Raw genomic sequence first — 22,014 nt, 5'->3', positions numbered from 1 at the left:
GAATGCCAATGTCAATGGGGGCGCATGTGCGTTACTCCTCATTTGCATGCTTAGTGATTTGAGAGCTATATATAATCATGTCCGTGCTTCAAATCGGCTTTCAGTCTCATGTAGTGTTAAAATCTCAAATCATCCGAACAACTCGGCTGGTCCGATGTTCCCGTCACGCAAGTTCCCGTCAGTTGCTCTCCAAGAATGCCGTTCAGGGATGGCTGGCGTCCGTTCACGATCCTAATGCCTTTGTAGATCTTGCGGTCTGCGATCTGGCGTTGGCTGGCACGGTCAATAGCAGTGATCTGATAGTTTCCTCGCATGACGCTGCAATCTGATGCTACCTCTTCGTCACGATGTCCACCACCGGACTTCACCACTTGAACGCCAAAATCCACGTGTAACACGCCGATGTCCGCGATCTAATGACGCCTCTTCGTCAACGCCCTGGGTTCGTCGAGATATCCGTTAACTGGACTCCACCACTTGATCGCTGGATACCTTGTGTGGTTCTACCGGTGTTTGTGATCTAACATCGCCTCATCAACGCCCTGGGTTCGTCACGATATCCGTCATCTGACTTCTACTGCTTGATGAGTGAAGACCAAGTGTGGTTCTGTCGACGTCCGTGATCCGATTCCGCCGCCTCGTTGACGCCTTGGGTTCGTCGCCGAGCTCTAGGGGTGACTCTACTGACATCTGTGGTCGAGCATTGTTTCTTGAAGACCATAGCTAAGTCACTTCCGCCCTAGTCGCTTCATCATAAGTATAATTTGCGATTTTCCTACTAGTGAAGGGTTTGCCCTTGAATAGATGTCTTAACTAATGTTTTAATTTGTAATAATAGAAATAAATATTTGTTCGAAACTGTTTTGTTTATTGGTAGATAAAGACATACGTTGCATATATAAAAGTATGTATTTCAAACCCCTGATTAATGATCACCCCTCTTTCACAGACGAATTTTTTAGTCCTGTCAGTGCCCACAAAAGAGGGGTTTTACTGTACATACTAATAAAAATTTTCAGGTAATTAAATTATTTAATTTTCTGTAACAATATTTGTCATTTGAAATTAATTGAAGAAAGACAACCCAAAAGTTGACCCATTTTTGACCACTCTTACAATTCGTTACAAATCTCACAATTTTTTTTACATATGATGATTGGCTTTTCAAATAACATATTTTTGAAGTTTCAAAAAATTGGACATGAATTTAGCACATTTTTCTTTGTAATTAAAGTAAATTTCCAATTAACTAAGTTTCTAATTTATGGAAATTAATCATAATAATTATAATTTTGGGAAACTGCATGTGCCAAAAAAAATTAAGGAAAAAATGATTTCTGTTGATGTACAGGAAAAAAATTTTGCCGCCCCTCCGAACTTGCTATCCCGGCCCGCTTAACACCATGTACATAAGGCACCAGGGCCGCAACTAGGGAGAAGCAGGCGGGACTGATGCCAGGGCCGTCTTAAGAGTATCATGGGCCCCCGGGTCAAGTGGAGTCCCAACCTGGTAAATTCTAGAAAATTTCAACTGGATCTCATTTTTGTGAGGCCTTGCCTTCTCTAAAGGGGTAATTCCGCACCCCCTCTAGTTTAGCACCCTGTACAATGGACCTGCTCTCCCTAGTTGCGACTTTGTGCATGTATGTAAATCAAAAACTGCTTGAAAAGAACGGTAGGTGTGAAAATTGTCTTAATGCATTGGATCCCGATTATAACGTCTCAGCAAAAAAAAGCAATTAGTACCTCATCCAAAAAAAATAAATTATCAGGGTGCCCAACCATTTATAATAAATTCATAAAAAATTATCAGAAGTAAAACTAAATAGACATCTGAAGGAATAAATTTTTATATTTGCAAAAAAATTCCATATCAAACTTTTGAAACATTTATTAAAAGCATAAGTATGAACCGGGGAGGAAATATGTCCCTAAGAGCTGCATTGTGAGTGTTTTGCTTTCATTAGTCTGTCTTTTTGTTATTTATTTTTATGTATCGTATATGAATGTGGCTGTCTATCTGTTGTTTTTGCATATATATATATATATATATATATATATATATATCTTCGATATTACCCGCATACAACGTTTTGTCTAGATTTTTTTTCATTGCAAAAACAACAGATAGACAGCCACATTCATATACGATACATAAAAATAAATAACAAAAAGACAGACTAATGAAAGCAAAACACTCACAATACAGCTCTTAGGGACATATTTCCTCCCCGGTTCATACTTAAGCTTTTAATAAATGTTTCAAAAGTTTGATATAGAATTTTTTTGCAAATATAAAAATTTATTCCTTCAGATGTCTATTTAGTTTTACTTCTGATAATTTTTTATGAATTTATTATAAATGGTTGGGCACCCTGATAATTTATTTTTTTTGGATGAGGTACTAATTGCTTTTTTTTGCTGAAACGTTATAATCGGGATCCAATGCATTTCATTCAAGTATTTTAAAATATATATCTCGATTTTAATGGCATAATCACGTTACTTTACGAATGACATTATAACCAAGTCTTAATGTATGCTCATGTAGGAAAGCAAAAAAATTGTATTAGTTAGAAAAATAATTTTTTCTTAATTGGTTTTTTTTATTTTTCTCCAAACAAAGAATTAGTTTCTTCACCATTTAATTCCTTGAATTTTTGTTTTCCCCTAATGTTTATGGAAACCTGAGAAGAAGAGCAATTCCTTTGTCCAGTGCATCCGAAATCCCATCACCCTCCTTGTGAAACCACTTAATAGACAATGGAAGACAGCAACCGCGAGTCCAGCCAAACGGTCATCAGGGAGTTCAAGCCTTTTCAATAGATGATGGCAGCTTTCTGGTAACCCCAACCATCCAAAAAAAATGTGGATTTTCTCGGTTGAAAAAACCGCTGTCAGCGGTTGCATCTGTGCATTGACAGAATAAAACTATAGATGAGATGCCTTCCCCCCAACCTCAACCGCTTGCAACCGCGCCGTAGTCAGGTCCCGGCCTTAGGATGGATGGATGCCAAGGTGATTGAGAGAGAAGACTACTATTGTCACAGAAAAAACAAGTGCATTGAAAGAAAAGTAAAAAAATAAAATTTCGAGCAGATGGATTTCTACTAGTAATATTACAAGGGGCAATCAAATGAAAAGGTACGAAACGACACGGTGGGTACAAATGTAGACTTTATTCAAAATATACACCATAGGCCTGAGCACAACGATCCCACTGATGAACAAGCCACAGGATTCCTTGTTCCCAGAATTCCTGTGGCCGTGACGAGACCCAGTCCTTCACAGCGTCCTAGAGTACGTCGTCCGAGTTGAAGCGCTTCCCTTTCAGGTGTTTCTTCAGTAGACCAAACACATGAAAATCGCAGGGCGACATGTCCGGACTGTAGGGCGGATGGTCCAACGGCTCCCACTTGAACTTGGCCATTTCCATGTGTGTGACTTTGGAGACGTGTGGACTCGCGTCATCATGGATCAGAACCACACCCTTCGTGAGCAGCCCCGGTCTTTTGTTCTTGATGGACCTGCGTAGGCTTCGGAGTGTCTCACAGTACACATCGGAGTTAATGGTTTTTCTGTGCTTGAGGAATTCCACAAGTAGCGGACCTTGAACGTCGAAAAAGACGGTGAGCAACACCTTGCCTGCTGACGGCACGGCTTTGAACTTTTTAGGGGGAGGTGACGACGCATGCTTCCACTGCATGCTGTCCCGCTTTGTCTCTGGCTCGTAGCGATGGCACCAGGTCTCAGACATGGAACTGGCCAAGTTCAAGTAGGAGCCGTTGAACCATCTGCCCTATAGTCCGGACATGTCGCCCTGCGATTTCCATGTGTTTGGTCCACTGAAGAAACACCTGAAAGGGAAGCGCTTCAACTCGGACGACGTACTCAAGGACGTTGTGAAGGACTGGGTCTCGTCACGGCCACAGGAATTCTGGGAACAAGGAATCCTGCGGCTTGTTCATCAGTGGGATTGTTGTGCTCAGGCCTATGGTGTATATTTTGAATAAAGTCTACATTTGTACCCACCGTATCGTTTCGTACCTTTTCATTTGATCACCCCTTATATTTAGAGAAATTTTTTTTGTCAAAAAGTTTTTTCTGAGCCAAGTGCGAGAGACATTTCCACTCGAATTTTTTTTGGGGGGGGGGGGCTCGGGCTGGATATAAGTTTATGCCTATGGAGAATACAGGACCTGTTATAGGGATTGCAGATAGCCTTCAACCAAAATCACCTAATGCTGAAATACCATTACTTCCTAGGAAGTACTGGATGGTCTCACTGGCATAAATGAATTTATTAGTGAGCTAACTCAGAATCCAAAAATGTATATATTTGTAATCCCATATGTTTGAGAAGCATGTGAAAGTTATTTCCGCTGTTATCAAGCAACAATTTGATGAACAAAACAGTGGATTCTATGAAGTCTATTATTGACCAGAACAGATCAGATCTTGAAACTTGCCAAGAAAGTCTCTCTGAAGCAGTTAATGAAAACCAGATTCTCAAATCAGACAGAAAATGAGGATTTGGATAAGGTAAAATCCACTCTATTTCATCACCTGAATGAATTGGTCACTGTCGTACATTGTGTCCTAACAGCATGAAGAGGTAGAATAAAACCAATCGTAGTGTAATTTAACAATAAGAAAAATCATGATCTGTGTTTAGAAGCTGTACACAACAAAAAACTTTGTTCCTCTGAGATAAATCAACACTTATGCCCAAATCTTGCATATTTGAATAAACACCTGCCTCCATATCTAAAACAGGTATTGTATTTTGCTAAAAAAATTAAAAGTGAAAAGGATTACAATTTTTGTTGTGTAAAAACGGCAGAATTTATTCATGTAAATTAGCAAATACCAGGGTGATCAGAATTTATCATATAGATGACTTAAATATTATATATTATCAATGGATAATTTGACACTAATGCATATCATACTGGTTGCTCTGGAATTCAATAAATTCCATTATGATTTTGCCGCTACTGTTTCTAATGATTTTACTTGTATACCACTATTCACTAAAAATTTAATAATTAACTCTAATGTTAATTATTAATTTTCATCACCTAAAACTATATAGTTAATAAATGATTTATATATTTCTCACATTTATATGTTTAATTTTTCCTCTCATTTAATTTTCATTACTTTATTCTCAAAAATGTGGTTAACTTGACATACTACTCTGTAAAAGAGTTGATCAACTTTGTCCAAGAATATTAAGAAGACACCAACGAATAAGGCAAATACATGAAAATACAAAAAATCCTAATGCATTTCAACACCAATGGGTGTCGTCTTCAGAGGGAAAATATTTAACAACTTGGGAAACTTCAAGTGGGAAACTCTGTCAGCGTGACTAGTGGTTAAATATTTTTCCTCTGAAGATGACACCCATTGGTGTTGAAATGCATTAGGATTTTTTGTATTTTCGTGTATTTGCCTTATTCATTGGTGTCTTCTTAATATACTACTCTGTTTGTGCATATTAAAATTTCACTTATATTTTAATTTATTTTCACTTCATGTTAATAAATATTTTCCATTCTGTGATAAGCTTAATTCTATTATCTACCTGAATATGAAATATATAAATACCTTTAAATTTACAAACATTGATGGCTTGAATGTTTTTGATAATTGGAATTTGGTATTTTATCCCAAATTGACTTCATGTTCATTCACTGACTCGCATTCGCATTTTGAAGTTCAAAGACCATTGCAAACCATCTTCAGCAACATGATCACAGATATTATCAGGGTTTCAGGATGTAAAGCCAGATAGTTTAAATAAGGAGCCGCAGTTATCCCAATCTGATTTTCGGGGACAAAGTCGAGCGCAGGAACTTGCTGGGAAGATTCGAAAAAAAAAATCTGTGACCACCTCTCTAATTTCAGGACTTCCGGCAACTCTTTCAACGAGAGACCAGATGTATTATTGCTTTGATATGTTTGTAGCACTTTAAATAAAATATGTCTTGGGGTAGAGTTGCGACGGATAAATGAAAAAATTAAATATTTTTTGATTGAAAAATTTCGTTCAAATATAAAAAATATCTCTGCAGTGCTGTCAAAGCACACACACACAGTTAGCCCACAATTTTTTTTCTCAACACTGTACTTTGCAGTGTAGTCAAATTACTTTCAAACAGAGGCCTCTATTTTTTCAAGGTCATGAGATAGCGTGACTATGGAAAATGGGAATGTGGTGCTGAAAAGTACAGCGGAATAAAACATGCTTTTCTCAAAAAAAATCTTTTTGCTGCAAACACTGAAAAAAAAATTTGCCATGTTTTTCTGAAATTCCGGGCATACTGCGACAAAATTTGTCATTTTGGCTATTTGGCGCAGAAAAATATGAAAATACACTATTGAAGCAGGATGCCGCAAGATGTTAATTTTGGCGCAGTGCGCCGCAATTGGTGCAGAGTTCCCATTCCTGAATATGAGCCTTTCCTGGCTCTTTGGGTATAATTCCTTCAATTAAATATGTATTTTTTATGCTTCAATAAATAAAATAAAAAAATATAAATGTTCATATCTCATTTTTACAGCCATTAAAAAAATAATATGAACTAATATTGAAAAAAATGTTGCACAGGTTGGGTCTCACCAGAGGCGGCGACAAGAAGAAAACATTGGGAGGGGGGGCTGGAAGTTGCTGGTCGTGTTGTGTGTACGGAACTCGAGTGTGTACGCAGGAGACAGAAAGTGCATTGCATTGTTTTTTCAGAAATTATTGGGAGGAGGGCTCAAATGGCCTCAGCCCCTAAGTTCAGGTGCCTATGGGTCTCACAAACGAGGAAAAAGATCAATCGTTCAACAGTTCCAAAAAAAATAGCCATCGTACCTGAAGTTAGAGTAGATGAACAAGCGTAACAAGATAGCAAGAACCTAAAAAAAATACTTCTTGCTGCCTGTCAGTAAATGAAAGGAATACATGTGCATGGGTCTCACAGTCCCAACCCATGCACTTGTGGTTTAAGTTAGGGGTTCTCAAACTTTTCAAACCAGGGTGCCCCTTCCCCTGATCAATGCTTATTCCCGACTCCCCAGAGCAAGGCTGTAGCAAGGGAGGGAGGGGGACTTGGGGGTTTGGTTCCCCCCAAAATATGAGAAAATGACAAAAAAAGATGGTCAAATCTATTGTTTCATCACTTTGGCCCCCGAACGAAATTTCTAGCTATGGGCCTGCCCCAGAGCAGTTTAACCAAGAATCTCATTAAAAAGCCTTTGTCAGGGCTGCCATGGCTATAGTTCAAGAACCTCTGGGTTAAGTGAAGGCTCTTTGGGAAGTGGCCAGTGTCTTAACACTAGAAGGACCAAGCCATTCATTTTGACCATTTTTGATTTTTTTTCCATTTTCAAAAATCGCAATCAAAAGAATTAAAGAAGTGCTAGATATAACCGAATTAGGACCAGTAAGGTATTTACTTGGCATAAATTTTTTAAAAATTGGTGATTCGATGTATTTGCATCAGGAAACTTATATTAGCAAATCAATTTCTAGATTTAAAAATTTACTAAGACAAAGTGAACCTTTAAAAGTTGGATGTAAACTACCAGATAGAGCAAATGAAATTTGCGAAAATGACTTAATGGGTGAAATACTCTATAGATCATTAATAAAATATTTGTCATTTATAGCAAGTCGTTCGAGACACGACATTTCATATGTATAGTTCATAAGATAAATATTTCTAATGTTACGAATTTTTTTATGAAGGTATATGCGGATGTAAATTGAGGATGTAATCTTAATAAAAGACATTCATCTAGTGGATATTTGGTTATGTTCTGAGAAAGCCTGGTATCACGGAAATCACAAAAGCAAAAATACATTGCATTGAGTTCCATGGAGTTGGAATTTGTAACTTTAACTGAATGTCCAGTAACAGGAATTGATATGGTATTTAAGGATACTTAAAGAATTGAATACTGTTAAAAATGAAATTTTTATGTTATACTGTGATAATCAAGCAGCTATTCATTTTGCTAAAAATAATGGTGAAAATAACAAGACTAAGCATATAGACATTAAGAAAAGTTTGTATGTGTATTGTTGAATGATAATTTATTTCAATTGAAGTATGTTAGTTCATAAGATAATTGTGCAGATTTTTTAACATAGCCTCTTGTCAAGGAAAAATTTAAAAAAATTGTTGATGAACTTTTTTTAATCATTCTGAGATTCGATCAATGGAACCGCTTGTTGGTTTTCATGTTTTTCCTCGATCAAATCCCACATTGAGCAAATATGCGAATGTGAGTATTGTGTCTGGTGATGTAAAGAGATTGTATAAAAAAAGGATTATGTGAACTCTAATCAGACGGAGATGGATATGTCGATATTGATATATATATATATATTGAAAAAAAAGTTTTTCCCTCCGTTTCAGTTACAATTCAAAATAATTTTTTCCCCTTACAGCTTAAGGATTTAGAATTTGGAATAAATAGCTGTTACTTTTGCATGAAAAATTTGTATCGTTATTCGATTCAATTTTAATTTTTTTTCCACAGTTTTTTCTTCAAAGAAAGACTAAATGTTGTTGTTGAGTGCGTTCGACTTTTGATGCTTAGAGAAGAAAGGATATGAAGCATAGATGAGTTGTAAAAGATAGAGTGTTGTCACTTCTATAGAAAACCCAGTGGTAAACTAACACTATCACTGAAAATGGGGGGGGGGGCGGGCAAAGTATAGCAAGGCTTGTGAGAGTCAACTAGATGGTGTTGGTCATGGCCCCCACAAGGGGTGGGCTGACAAGGCTCCAGCCCTGGGGCCCGAGAGGATTTTAATCATTTTTTTGTTTTTTCACGCTTTAAATTCATCATAAAAGGGGCCCCGTGAAAGTCTGGTCGGGGGGCCTGTAAAAGATCCCAGCCTAGGGGCCCTGCTTCGGGATGTGGGGGCCATGGTGTTTCTCTTTCCCCACTGCCTGCCATTTTGCTTTACTTTCTCATATATCACTCCTACTTCACACATGGTTGAGATTTTTTATCTTACTCGAATTTCATTACACAATTTCACTTAATTTCTCCATGGGAGAATATACAGACAAGTAAACATATTATTTTGCTGCATGTAGTAAAAAAATGTAAGTTTTGGCCTTAATACAGCATTTTTGTAAGAGCAATGTATATACTGTATCATGTATTTAAAATTTGCTTTTTTTCCCCAAGCCATTTCATTGCAACATTATAAAAAATGATTTTTTTTTTCTATCAGTACAATATACAATTTTCCACAGAAGCTAAGCTTCATGAATGCTCGATATAACGACCTCCTAATATAATACTCGTTGTAAATTGAACAAAAGGAGTTGCTACAACAAGCATCCACTGTATGAAAAATTTAATTTCAATTTACTGTGATATTTTCACGAAAATAACTGCAGCAATGTTCGACACTGCTTATTCTCTTTTTTTACTGATTGAAAAATTAAACAATTTTTGAAGAGAGTGCCTTTGAGTGCCACTCCTGACATATCATACAGGTTGGCCACCCCTGTGCTCTATAACATTTCCTAGCAAAATTATGAACCAACTTCATTGCATGGAGATTTGACTATGTGATTATTATAAAACTTACATTTCTTGATATAAGTGTCATAGTTTTACTCTGTGGATTGACTTCAGAATGCTCACTAGCATAACATGTTTTGTCAGAACCTAAAAGCTGTGAAAAATTTACATGATATAAATATATTAATATATACAGGGTGCATAGGGAACATGGCACATGATATTTTACTGGAGAACTGTTGGTCCTAGAGACATACTTTCCAATTTGACAAAGTATCCAAATAACAGGTATAATAAATCAGTGTATATAACGTGCATAAAACCAAATAACTCACATATGACTTTCATGTTACAAGAGGTTGTGTAGTTATTAGAATAAAAATTTTAACTTTTTATACAGGCACCCTGTGCTCAAGAACCCAATTACATAGTTGTTGCCCTGTCTCTCCTGATACCAAAAAAAATTCGTTTTTAAGTGCAATATTCACTGAGATATTCAAATTCAAAAACAAAGCAAAGTTGGGGGAAAAGTATTAAATGCGGTAAAACGGTTTACCTGTATATTTAACAGTTTTTTCCATAACTTTGTTCTGATTTTTGAATTTGAATATCTCTGTGAATATTGCACTTAGAAATGTGAAATTTTTTGTTGGCATCAGGAAAGACAGGGCAGCAACTTTGTAATTGAGTTTTTTGATGCACTGAAACTGTATAAAGTGATTTTTTTTAATTTTAATAACTACACAACCTCTTGCAACATGAATGGCATATCTGAGTACTACACATTATTTGGATACTTTTTGTAATTCGAAGTATATCTCTTAGGGGTCAACATTTCACCAGTAAAATGCCATATGCCCGTTACCCATGCACTCTGTATATTCTCAAACAGCAAAACAGCCATTTAATTAAGCATAATGGAAAACATTCTATCAACCTCATGTATAATCATTAAAACTTGTTTTTACCATACTACCACAATGGTACAAAAAAATACATGCAGTAAAATTTACTTAATGTAATTTTGCCAAGACAATTCCAATCACTGATCAGACATCCAAGAAATTTGGGACGCTACAAATCACTCTATTGAGGGTATACAGTGTGTTTTGAAAGTTAAGACACAGCGTGAAAATTTGAATTTCTGCGAAAGTGAAAAAAAGAAAAAAAAATTGGATTTCAATAGAATAAAAAAAACAAAACTAAGTATAATACATATCAGATCAAAAAAGTTGTGAACAAGTAGACTGAGCTCATAAAAATGTGCGAATAGGGTGCTTCAAAAATTTAGGCACAAACATCATTTTATGTAAATTAACCGCTGTGTGTGTGACTGAGCAATCAATATTACATGTCATTTGTGCGATATAAAAGTGGAAGAGCTAATTACATCACTGAATCAAAATGTTGAAGTCATCGCAAAACCAAGACAGGTTTGTAGAATGTGGAAGCTGAACTTATAGTTTGTTATACATCATCAATGAACTGCTTTGACGAGGGAACACCAGCATTGATCGGTAAGGGAAAATTCTAGGTTGTAGTGTCACAGGGAGTTTTTCTCTAATAGTGTTGTGAATAAATGAAATAGCTTACCTTCGGAACATACATTGGGATAAACATATATCTACAACAGCGGTTCTCAGCCGGTGCTCTGCGGAGCCCATGGGGCGCTGTGTGAACTCCCCAGGGGCTCCGCGACAGCTCGAGAAAAATACAAAAAAAAACATTAAATTTGGAAAAAAATAATTATAAGTATTTTTGAATAATAATAAATCAACTTTTATGAATGAATAAAAAATAGGCCTATGGGACTCCTCCATAGAAATTATATATCAGAAAGGGCTCCGCGAGTCAGAAGAGGTTGAGAACCTCCGATCTACGATAAACATTTATCTATGTTAAACATATTGGGATAAATTAAGAAGCTATCCATACTTAGATGAGACAACCATAATTTTTTATGGGCAGTATATTTATATTTCACTATAATTATTAATTTTTCATTGTTCTTATTGGGTTCTTGCATTTTTGATACAGTTTAGATATCTATACGACATACATATTTTTTATGGGCATCTTTTTTCAGCCACCTCATTGAGCATTTTGTCTGTTGTGGCCTTTGTATTTGTAAATAAAATGCAGGGGATGTTAAACAATTTTTGAATACTTTACAATGGTCCACACAAAGTATTTACCCTGTGCTACCAGTAATATACATTTTGTGTCAAAATTTTGATATGAAAGGCCAAGTACAACAAAAAAAAATACCTTTGATAAAGAAACGTGTCTGCATCAAATAAAAAATGGTCTTGATTACAAAATTACATATCAAAAACTCTTTTATAAATCAAGGATGTCAACCATATTGTCTGAACAAAATGATCATTTGATCATTTTTGTCACACCACGGTCATTTTCTGCACACGAGGGCTAATTAGACCAGGACCTACAATTTATTGCCAATTCCGAATGCAGGCTTGTTTTTTATACTCCGAGAGGTTGGTGTGCCAATCCCTCGATGGGAGACTCCCTGCGGTACCAGTTTTTTCTGCGGCCATGTCGCCATTTCTGTTGTACCCGTGGGAAAGAAATGACTAACCAGCATGCCATAAATGAGCCTTTAAATATGAAAAATTAAACTTGGTGTTTAAGTACATGTTTATAGGGGAGGGATGACAAATGGTTTATACTGGAGCATTTTACTTCAATAGACAGACCTCATTGCCTTTCCTACGAGTATGAAAATTATCAAAAAATTCTTGAGCATAATCTGCTCACATTTGGTGGAATAATTAAAGGGGATAAATTAATATTTCAACAAGATAATGCCCAATACATCTTTCCATTTCTACGAAACAGTGGCTTTTATATTATAGTGCAACACACCTAGTTTGGACTAGCCAGCATCAAGTCCGGATTTCAATTCAATAGAGAAGTGGGCATCAATGGAAAGAATTATTGCACTGTTGTGGAGCTGGAAGCAGCCGTAAAAAAACAGTGATTGATCTAAGAATTCATCTTCTAGGAACATTCATCTAATAGACTACTGAGTAACACTGATTTAAGTTTAGTTATCTATGGTCAAATAAATCTTAAATAATTTTTTTGCTGTGTTATCTAGTTTTCTGTTTATTGCTATTTTCTTACTGCACTTAAACTTTTGAAACAAACTGTATATTATTAGCTTTGCTTTAGTTTCATATTATCTGTGTGTTTAATCTATATTGAATTTTACTTCACACAAATACGAAAAATCCTCTACTCCAGCCCTCCCTAAATTGGCCAAAAAAAATCCTATTCTGTATTATACCATTTAAGTGATCTTATTATGTCAGTAATCGTAAAATAAGTACTGTAGTATGCACAAGTAATTTAGTATGTAAGTCCCTATTGGCTCTATAAAAACTTTTCTAATGTTCAAATGTCCTAATTTTCAATTGCAAATTTGTCTAATTTTTTAACAGTATTTCATGTGATAAGACTTTTTCCATGAACAGCTGACAGACTCAATATCACAATGCATACACAATACATTTACACTTGTGCGTTTATATCTCCCTCAATAAATCAGAATTTTTTCTAAACCGCCTTACCAGCAAGTCCCAGTTAGGCAGGGTAAGAGAGGTTTTATACTTGTTTTAGGGGTGGGAAGTGACAAAGTCAATTTCGGAGCAGCAAATTGAGGATTCAGAGCAGATATTTATAAATTGGAGCAGCGAAATTAACAATATTTTCGTTAACCCTCTCGCCCCTTTTTCAAAATAAAACTGCACTGTTTTTTGTTATCAAACATCTTTTCATTAGCTTGTTTTTTGTTTTTTGGTGTTTCAGGCTTTTGACACCTTGTTTGAAAGAGCGGCTGTCATAAAATTTTTCGCATCAGTCTATTTAAGATGAGTTTTGCTTACTGAGGGCACTATTTGCTGTCTGGAACAGCCGTCCTTCAAATGGGCTAAAAAATTTCTATATAAGTTTATAATTTTTTTATACTCGGAAAGAAATTGAAAAGAAAGCAGCAATTAGAAATTACTAAACTCCACTTCAAATGTAATATTTTTTTCAATGAAGTATGCTTTCTCTCAATTTTCAGCAGGTGCAAAATAAGGGATATAGGGTAAGTTTTTCATTGAGAAATCAACTTTACAAAATATCTGGGCTTGTCAACACTAGAATAAGAGGCTTTTATTGAGTCAAAATATTTTGTCATTGCCATGTAAAGGAAAAATAACTTCCATAGTGTAGCATAAGTAGAGTAAACATTTGAATGTTTACTCATGTTACACTATGGAAGTTATTTTTAGACTATATGAATAGAAAGAATATACACTTCCTCAAGAATATAACACATGAGGGGTGGAAAAGGATGAAGTCCATTTCGGAGCAGCAAAATATAAAATTTGGAGCAGTTTTAAAGCAAGGATGTATAAATTGGAGCAACCAAATTGTTGCTACAAATAAGGATGGGAAAATTTGTGATTTGGCTGAATAACCAAATACTCGGCTAATGCTTTGGCCGAATACTGAATATTCAGCAGCCAAATATCAACTTTCTTAAAATTCATCACAATTATAAATAAAATCAATGTTTTGAATTGAAAATGAAATTATTAGTTATTTCAAATGATTGATAATGAATTTTGATTATATGAAATTTATTATTTAAATAAATATAAAAAACTGCTAATCGACGGATTTTTATTGTCATGATACTGACAATAAAATTTAATGATGTATTTTAATATATTACTTACAGAATCAATTTTTTTTCAACACTTGTTACAATTTTACATCTAATTAAGAAAAAATATCAACCAATAATTACTCTCAACTAGTATAATGCGTTAAAAAAATTACAAATTATTTTTTTATTTTTCCCTCTTTAGATGTACTTTGCCCTTTTTGCCTTTTTCTGTAGCGCTCAATATATATCTTATATACGTATACTACACATCTTGTGTAGGTACATCCTTCAGTTAGTGAACTTGTGTAACTCATGCTCACTTCCACCTTTTATTGCAATAGGATTCTATTTTCAGTTTCATGTTTTCACTGTCCTAGAAATTCTCCAGACATAACCTTTTTCACAGGAAAGAATATACACCACACAAAATAAAATATAATCAGTAAATTTTAAATTTATGGGAAAAATTTCAATTAACATTTTTTTTAAAAATTAGTTGGATGTACTGCACAGATATTCGCACAGATATTCTGCCAAACCGAATATTTGGCAAAAGGGCAGAATACTGAATAGCAGCCAAATATTCATCCCATCTCTAGTTACAAGAAAAAAGCACTGAATTAAAGCAGTGTTTCCCATGGTGGGAGATGAAATGGCCCAGGGGGACATAGAAGCTATGAGTGCAACATAGGATCCTATGGGTTCATTTCAGTTAGGGGGCTATGAGGGTAAAAAATTTCTGAACAAGGGGGACATGGAACAAAAAGTTTAAGAAACTATGAATTAAAGCAACAATATTTTTGGGATTGATAACAAAAATGAGGAAAAAAACAAACTTTAAAAGAAAGCAACCATATTTTATTAAATTTTTCACACTAGTCTATTTAAGATGACACTTTTTGCTTACTGAGGGCACTATTTGCTGTCTGGAACAGCAGCAGTTTAAATGGGCTGAAAATTTTCTATATTAAGTTTTCAATTGTTTTATACTCAGAAAGAAATTGTTGCAAAATGGGAAAAAATTTCAGAAGAATCATCACAATGTTTGGCGATTTAGTACTTGTTGTTTGGCGAGATTGGCGATTTAATACCCGTTATTCGGCAAAGTTGCTAAATTAGCATTCGTAATTCGGCGGACTTGCTCTTTTACTCACAGAATGAAAATTAATTTTTTCACGAAACATCAGGATTTGACGCAATGACAATCTATTAGTAATTTCTACTGCTTGCAGTAGAAATTTCTAATAGAGTATAACTTTTTAATAACTAACTTAAATAATTTTTTTCTTTTTTTGAAAACTAAAACTGACTTGCATTTGCAAAAAGTTGCTTAAAAAATCTTAAAGTTGAAAGACCATTGTGAATCATATTCAGCAGCACAATCCCGGATATTATAAGGGTTCGCTTTGTAAAGCCGATGAAGGGCCGATAGTTTAAATAAGTTGCCGCGGTTATCCCAATCCGATTTTTGGGGACAAAGTCGAGCATGGAAATTTGCCAGGAAAATTCTAAAATTGATTCAAAAACAAAAAAATATGTGACCTTCTCTCTAATTTCGCTAATTTTTCTGGACTTTCAGTACCTCTTTCAACGAGAACAGATGGATTATTGGTTTGATATGTTTGTAGCACTTTAAAAAAAACTGTTTTGGGGTAAAGTTACGAAGGATGAATAAAATTTTAATATTTTTTGATTGAAAATTTTTGTTTAAATGTAAAAAATACCTCTGTAGTGCTTGCAAAGCATGAAAAGCACACATGGCTAGCTCATGAGTTTTTCCCAATACTGTATTTTGCAGTGTAGTCAAACTTCTTTCCAACAGAGACCTCTATTTTCTCAAGGTCATGAGATAGCATGACTATGGAACATGTGTGAAAGGGAAGTAGTGCTGAAAAGTACAGAGGAATAAAACACTCTTGTTGGAAAGAACTGTTTCACGGCAAGCAGGAGCAAAATTTTTTGGCGTCCTTTTCCGAAATTCCGATCATACCGAAACAAAATTTGCTGCTTTGGCTATTTGAAGCAGAAAAATACAGAAATACACTATTGGAGCAGGATGGCACAAGATGTTAATTTCAGCGCAGTGTGGCACAATTGGCACAGAGTTCCCACCCCTGAACACATTCATGCTTCTAGCATGAGAGGGGACGGACGATATACTTAAAATATAATACCAGTCTTTGATTTTATTTTGATACATTTCAATTCTTTGTTCAAGAAACATGTCATACATGTAAATTCTAAACTCTACAGCAGCGGTTCTCAACTGGTACTTCGCGGACGCTCGAGAAAAAAAAAAGTAAATTTGATAAAAATAATTATAAATATTTTAAAATAAAAATTGATCAGTAAATTTGATGAATAAATAAAAGTAGGCCTACGGGGCTCCACCATAGAAATTTTCTATTAAAAAGGGCTTCACGAGTTGAAAAATGTTGAGAACCACTGCTCTACACAGGAATATCTCATAATTAAAACTCTTGAAACATTTCTAATTTTGCTGGAAAAATTTTAACGTCTGATCTACTGATGGTACTTTTTTAAAGTACCAGATTCCATATATAATTTGTTATATAATATGCAATTAATTGTACAAAAAACAGTATTTTTTCATTCTTAATTAGAATTAAAAAGATCTACAAAATAATTTGCATGATATAGTTATTTATTATCATATTTATATTTTTATGTGCATTTATTATAATTTTCTCCTTATTCCACTCTTCATAATGTGGTAGATAAAGAAAGGGTTAATGGTTTGAGATGATCATACTAGTTAAAAAGTCATGCCTCCTTCATTTATTTTTATTGGGCAAAAATACATTTTGTATATGCTGCGTTATTTAAAAAAATCTCTATGCATTTCTTATAATTTATCTCATTTTACTAAAAGTAAAAATAAATGATTTATTTAAACAGAAGTAAAAAGTTAATTTGAAACACAAAATAAAATGCAAAATGACTTTGAAAGTATATCAATAATAGTCAAGATACTAAAGAGCAAATAATTATATATATATTTTACTTTGTTAGCCCAAGAAGGCATACCCCACTTTGAACTGATTAATCTATGAGATTTCAATGTTCCACATGAAACTTCTCTATCAATCACATCAATAGCAACAACAGCTGGATTCAAAGGGTTTGGATATTTTCTCCATGCTGCCTTCACAACTGTTTCCCAAGGATGCCTGAATGTGTCAATAAAGAAACACAGAGTAATTGCTTTGCTAAGCATGTATACGAAAAATATGAAAGAAAATAACACTAGAGTAGACTCTCGTTAATCAGACATATGTCAGACAGGGGTGTGTCAGATTACTGGAAGTCAGGAATTGTGAGTTTTTGACATGATAAGCATCAAAAACTGATTCAAACAAGAACTGGTGCAAAGAAAAACAAGAATAAAATATGCCTTGTTAAAGGAGTCTTATAGTCTGGGATTAACAATAATTGTTCTCTGTCCTATTTTATGTCATGTCACAATATTAAGTATTTATTTTTTGAATAACAGTCACTTCAAACATTACATGCAATTAATGTGTGTATTTTCCAATGGGAATTTTATATTGAAAAGGAATATTTGAGGGTTTTGACAGAAGTTTTTGATATGACAGTTTAAACAACCTGCCAACTCTGCTTGAAGTCAATAAAAGCCCATTTAAATATAAACTTTCGCACAATGACATATTGTAGCATGTTTTCCTCTTCTATGCTTGAAGAAAAACCACCTAAAAACGCCAGACTAGTGCACAGCCGGATTATCGAGAGTCTATTGTAGTAGTAAAGTGAAAATATTATAATTTTCTGTGATGCCTCACAAATACATTAGAGCAATGATTCCCAAGACTTGACAAATCGAGAAAAAAATTCAACACAAAATAAATTTCCTCTAAGTCAAACATTTTTAAAGCTTTTCCGGATCTTGGTGACTTTTTCCCTTACATTATGCTCTTACATAAATTTCAATTCAGTAATCAGAGAAAATTTTAGGTGATAATGCCAAATTGAAAAGAGGAAGGAAATGTTGGAACAATGCAAGCATCAAAAAGAAATTATTTAAGAAAATCTGAACATAGTTGAGGATAAGTGATTAATAATAATGTTTTAGAGCCATTTATTTATGTGGTCAATAACCAAAAAATATACAGTCGAGCTCCATTTTAACGCCCCTACTTTTCAGTGAAAAATCTCTAATGTTTAGGGATTATACGAGTTCAATTGTTAATCAATATAATGCCAAACTAAGAATTTTACAAGACAAATAGTACCATTAAATCAGGGTTTGACTTTTTTTTTAACCAAACAAGACCTAGGCTCTATTGTTGATCTGCAATTTCTGTAATCGCCTCGAAGAGGGCAAGACCACGTCAGACTTTTATTCAAAATTACATGCATAATAATCCCATATATAGAATCTCCATTAATTATACCATCAAATTTGAGAATATCTAACATGAAATCATTAATAAAATTGAAAAATATCTAAAATAAAATCACTAATAAAATTGGAAGTAAGGTTTCTTGAAGCTTGTTCTTGAAGGCCGAAATGTCTTGCGTCTTGGTTGTGGTATAGATTTTCTCCAATTATAGAACTCATGATTGCAGCTATGTAAAGTGGCATAGCAACAACATTTGTTGGTTTCTGCAGGAACTCACTTGAGAAACATGCAACAGAAGCTACATAGAATGTTATGCTTTATACAGTCAAAAACTTGATTTCGCAAAAAATGTAACATAGACCGTTGTTCGGCCGAACCCTTTAATAGACTTTTTTTCTTTTACCTGAGCATTATCTTTTTGTCTTTTCTTCCTTGCTATGGTTTTACAAAAAAAAAAAAAATACTATAACATACATAGGGAAAGAGTAGCTGAGACTAGGAGAAAGAATTAGAAAATTAAAATTTCAAAAGAAAATACAGTAACACAGTTCTTGTTGATATACTGGTTGTGAGAAACAAAATCCCCTTCCTGCCTCATTGATAATAAATAGAGTCCAGCTCAAAGATCGTAGTAATGAATATATATTTTTATTTTTTCCTGAAGGTTGAAGTCTCACTGGCTGGTATAGCTGACGATTTTGATATGGTAGAGAAGATGGCGGTTGACAAAAATACTCCTTGTGCTCTTCAATATATCAAACTAGATTTTTTCAAGTCTTTTGTTAGCACCTTTCTTCTGTAGAAGGTGTCTCTTCATGCAAGGGCGTAGCGAGGGGGGGGGGGACTTGGGGGTCTGCCCCCCCCCCCGAAATGTGAGAAAATGACCGAAAAAAGGGAAAAAGATGGCCAAATCCATTGTTCTGTCACTTTGGTCCCCCCCCCCCCCGAACGAAATTTCTGGCTATGCCCCTGTCTTCATGCCACTAAATTCCATAGTACTGGCACAGGAAAATGCTGAAGCCTGGTGATAGGACAGTTCCGGGTTCAACTGTATATTTATCAATATAATATGATTCATTAAAGATTCTTCCCACACCACCGCGATGAAGCTTTAGCGTTACCTGGGCTCCAACATTGTCTTGAACTCCCCACACAACCTTTGGATATTCTTTTCAATAATTTAAAAAGATGGACAAATTCCTTATTTGGCAATAAAAATGCACCTGTCAACTGCTTTTGTTTAAACAGTCAGAAAAAAGAAAATTTTCTATTAACCCCTTAACGATAGGGGGGGGGGGACATATTTTGGCGCAGTGTAAATAGACAAATACACACACACACATTTGTGAGCTCTTTCTACCTTCTTTCAGAACTCTTCATTGATAATTCATTAAAAGAAAAATTAAAGGGTTCGGCCAAATAACAGTCCACAAGTGTTTTTTTTAAAGTTTAGAGGAGACACAATAAAAGACTGCTTTTGCACAACTGCAATTGCTGAATTAGGGAAACACTTTTTTTGCCTGAAAGTAACATACACTGTTATTGCTTCAAACTCCTGTGGCCTATGTGGGAAGGTAACTGAAGAAAACAATGAATGCAATGACATAGACCGTTTTGAAAATTATTGAACTCATGATTGCAGCTAGGTAAAATGGCATAGCAACAACATTTGTTGGTTTCTGCAGGAACTTACTTAAGGAACATGCAACAAAAGCTACATAGAATGTTATGAAGTCAAAAACCTAATTTTGCAAAAAAAAATGTAACATAGACAGTTATTCTGCTGAACCCTTTGTTTTTTTTCTTTTACCTGGGCATAATCTTTTTTATCCATTCTCCCTTGCTATGGTTTGATGATTACAAAAATATAGTATGTACCGGGAAAGAGAATAAAGTTGTTTATGTTTTGAGCTGTGTCTTCTACCTAGAATCTAATGTGGATTATGTACGACTATGTGTCAGTAATTACATACAAAACAGTGGCGACGAGTCGGAAGGTAGAAGGAGTGTGGTTGTACGTACGCATTTGCTGTTCCTTCACGATCCGTGTTGTTTAGCTTCCATAGCGAGTTAGGTCTTCCATGGCGCTAACTGTTCTTGCTGTCACATGCGACCATAGCTCTTTTCGGGAATTTGACTGCAAAAAGGAGTCATTCTTAGAATATTCAAAACGTCTATCTCAATTTTTCGTGGCTAATGAAGTTGAAGATGAGAGCCTGCAATGTGCGATTTTCCTATCGATTGTCTGCACCTCAACCTATAGCTTACTGAAGAACCTCTTGTCACCTGTGTTGCCTACTGCACAGCTATTTAGATACATTGTAAAACCACTTCAAACCACCATCTTCAGAGATCGTGGCGCGTTTCCGTTTCAACTGCCAATGTCGAAAATCAGATGAATCAGTGGCTACTTTCATTGCGGAACTCCGGAACCTTGCTAGATACTGTAATTATGGTGCTACTGTCCCAGATGCTTCATGACAGACTGGTGTGCAGTATTAACAACAAAACCACAACTAACTGTGCTCAGTTTGAATGAATTCTTTAACATGAAATTTTGCGACTGCACATAACAAACAAAAGATAATTGAAGAAATAGGTACATTAACACTTTTCTAGTGTATACTTAGATTCTCATAAATTTCTAATGTAATTACACTGGAGACATGTTTGTGAACATTATATATAACCTATGTAGGATTTCCTCTGGGGGAACTTTATCCTGTGGGAATTTTCGTTCTTTACTGCAATAACACACAATAATCTCGGCTCAAGAGGGAGAGGGTGTCCCCAGCCCCTGTGCATGTGACTGTTTGTGAAAAGCTCTATACCACGGGTTGTAAAACTGAGTCGCGGCACCGTGCAACCTTTGTCAGGGGCGCCACGGAGTTGCGACCTTGATAAAGGTTTCCCGAAAATATTCTTCGTTGAAGCTCTGGGGAACCGGCGGAGCTTGCGGATAAGCATTGAATGGGGGGGGGGGGGGGGTCGCGGGCGAAATAAAGTGCGAGAGCCCCTGCTCTATGCGATGAGTCTATAAATGATGTTTATCAAAAAAAAAAGTGATTCATTCCCTCCAACTGACACAAAATTGAATTGAAATTATACTTTGTTAAAAACTGAAACAGTTAACAGTGTGGTAATTCATTTGCCATGATGAGTGACGCAATAGTCATCTCATCTGAATCATTCTCAACATGAAGTAAAAATAACATCACTGGGGTCACGTCACGTTATTGAAATTCAAGTGAAAGGATCTTAGAGCATATAAATTCATCGCTCTTACTCGAATACGTGTTCAGATGTCCAGATTTTCATATTTTTAAATCTGGGTTTTGAAAGCCTCTACCAGCTGAAAAGCATGAGGGGCGCGAAAGGACCGTTGCCATCACGGAAGACTTCTATACAAAC

General features: G+C 35.2%; 1 protein-coding gene across 2 annotated transcripts in view; it reads right to left on the bottom strand.

The window, feature by feature from the left end:
* The window catches only part of LOC149073985 (PRELI domain containing protein 3B-like), a 78,221-nt gene extending 56,207 nt beyond the window's left edge, over window positions 1-22,014 (bottom strand). Inside the window, exons 1-3 of one of the 2 annotated variants that reach the window (XM_089247177.1) lie at window positions 21,890-22,014; window positions 17,247-17,412; window positions 9,608-9,694 (exon numbers count right to left, since the gene is read on the bottom strand). In XM_089247177.1, the coding sequence (XP_089103303.1) occupies window positions 9,608-9,694; window positions 17,247-17,412; window positions 21,890-21,921 (285 nt within the window). In that variant the 5' untranslated portion in view covers window positions 21,922-22,014. The remainder of the gene's footprint in view (window positions 1-9,607; window positions 9,695-17,246; window positions 17,413-21,889) is intronic. The other variant, XM_089247178.1, reaches the window with a different exon arrangement.

Source organism: Pholcus phalangioides, unplaced genomic scaffold (genome assembly GCF_987345545.1).
Source record: "Pholcus phalangioides strain wild (caught in Gottingen) unplaced genomic scaffold, Ppha-v1.0 ptg000017l_1, whole genome shotgun sequence".
Lineage (NCBI taxonomy): Eukaryota > Metazoa > Arthropoda > Arachnida > Araneae > Pholcidae > Pholcus > Pholcus phalangioides.
Note: the sequence above shows the minus strand (reverse complement) of the source record. Positions and strands in the feature narration are given on the sequence as shown.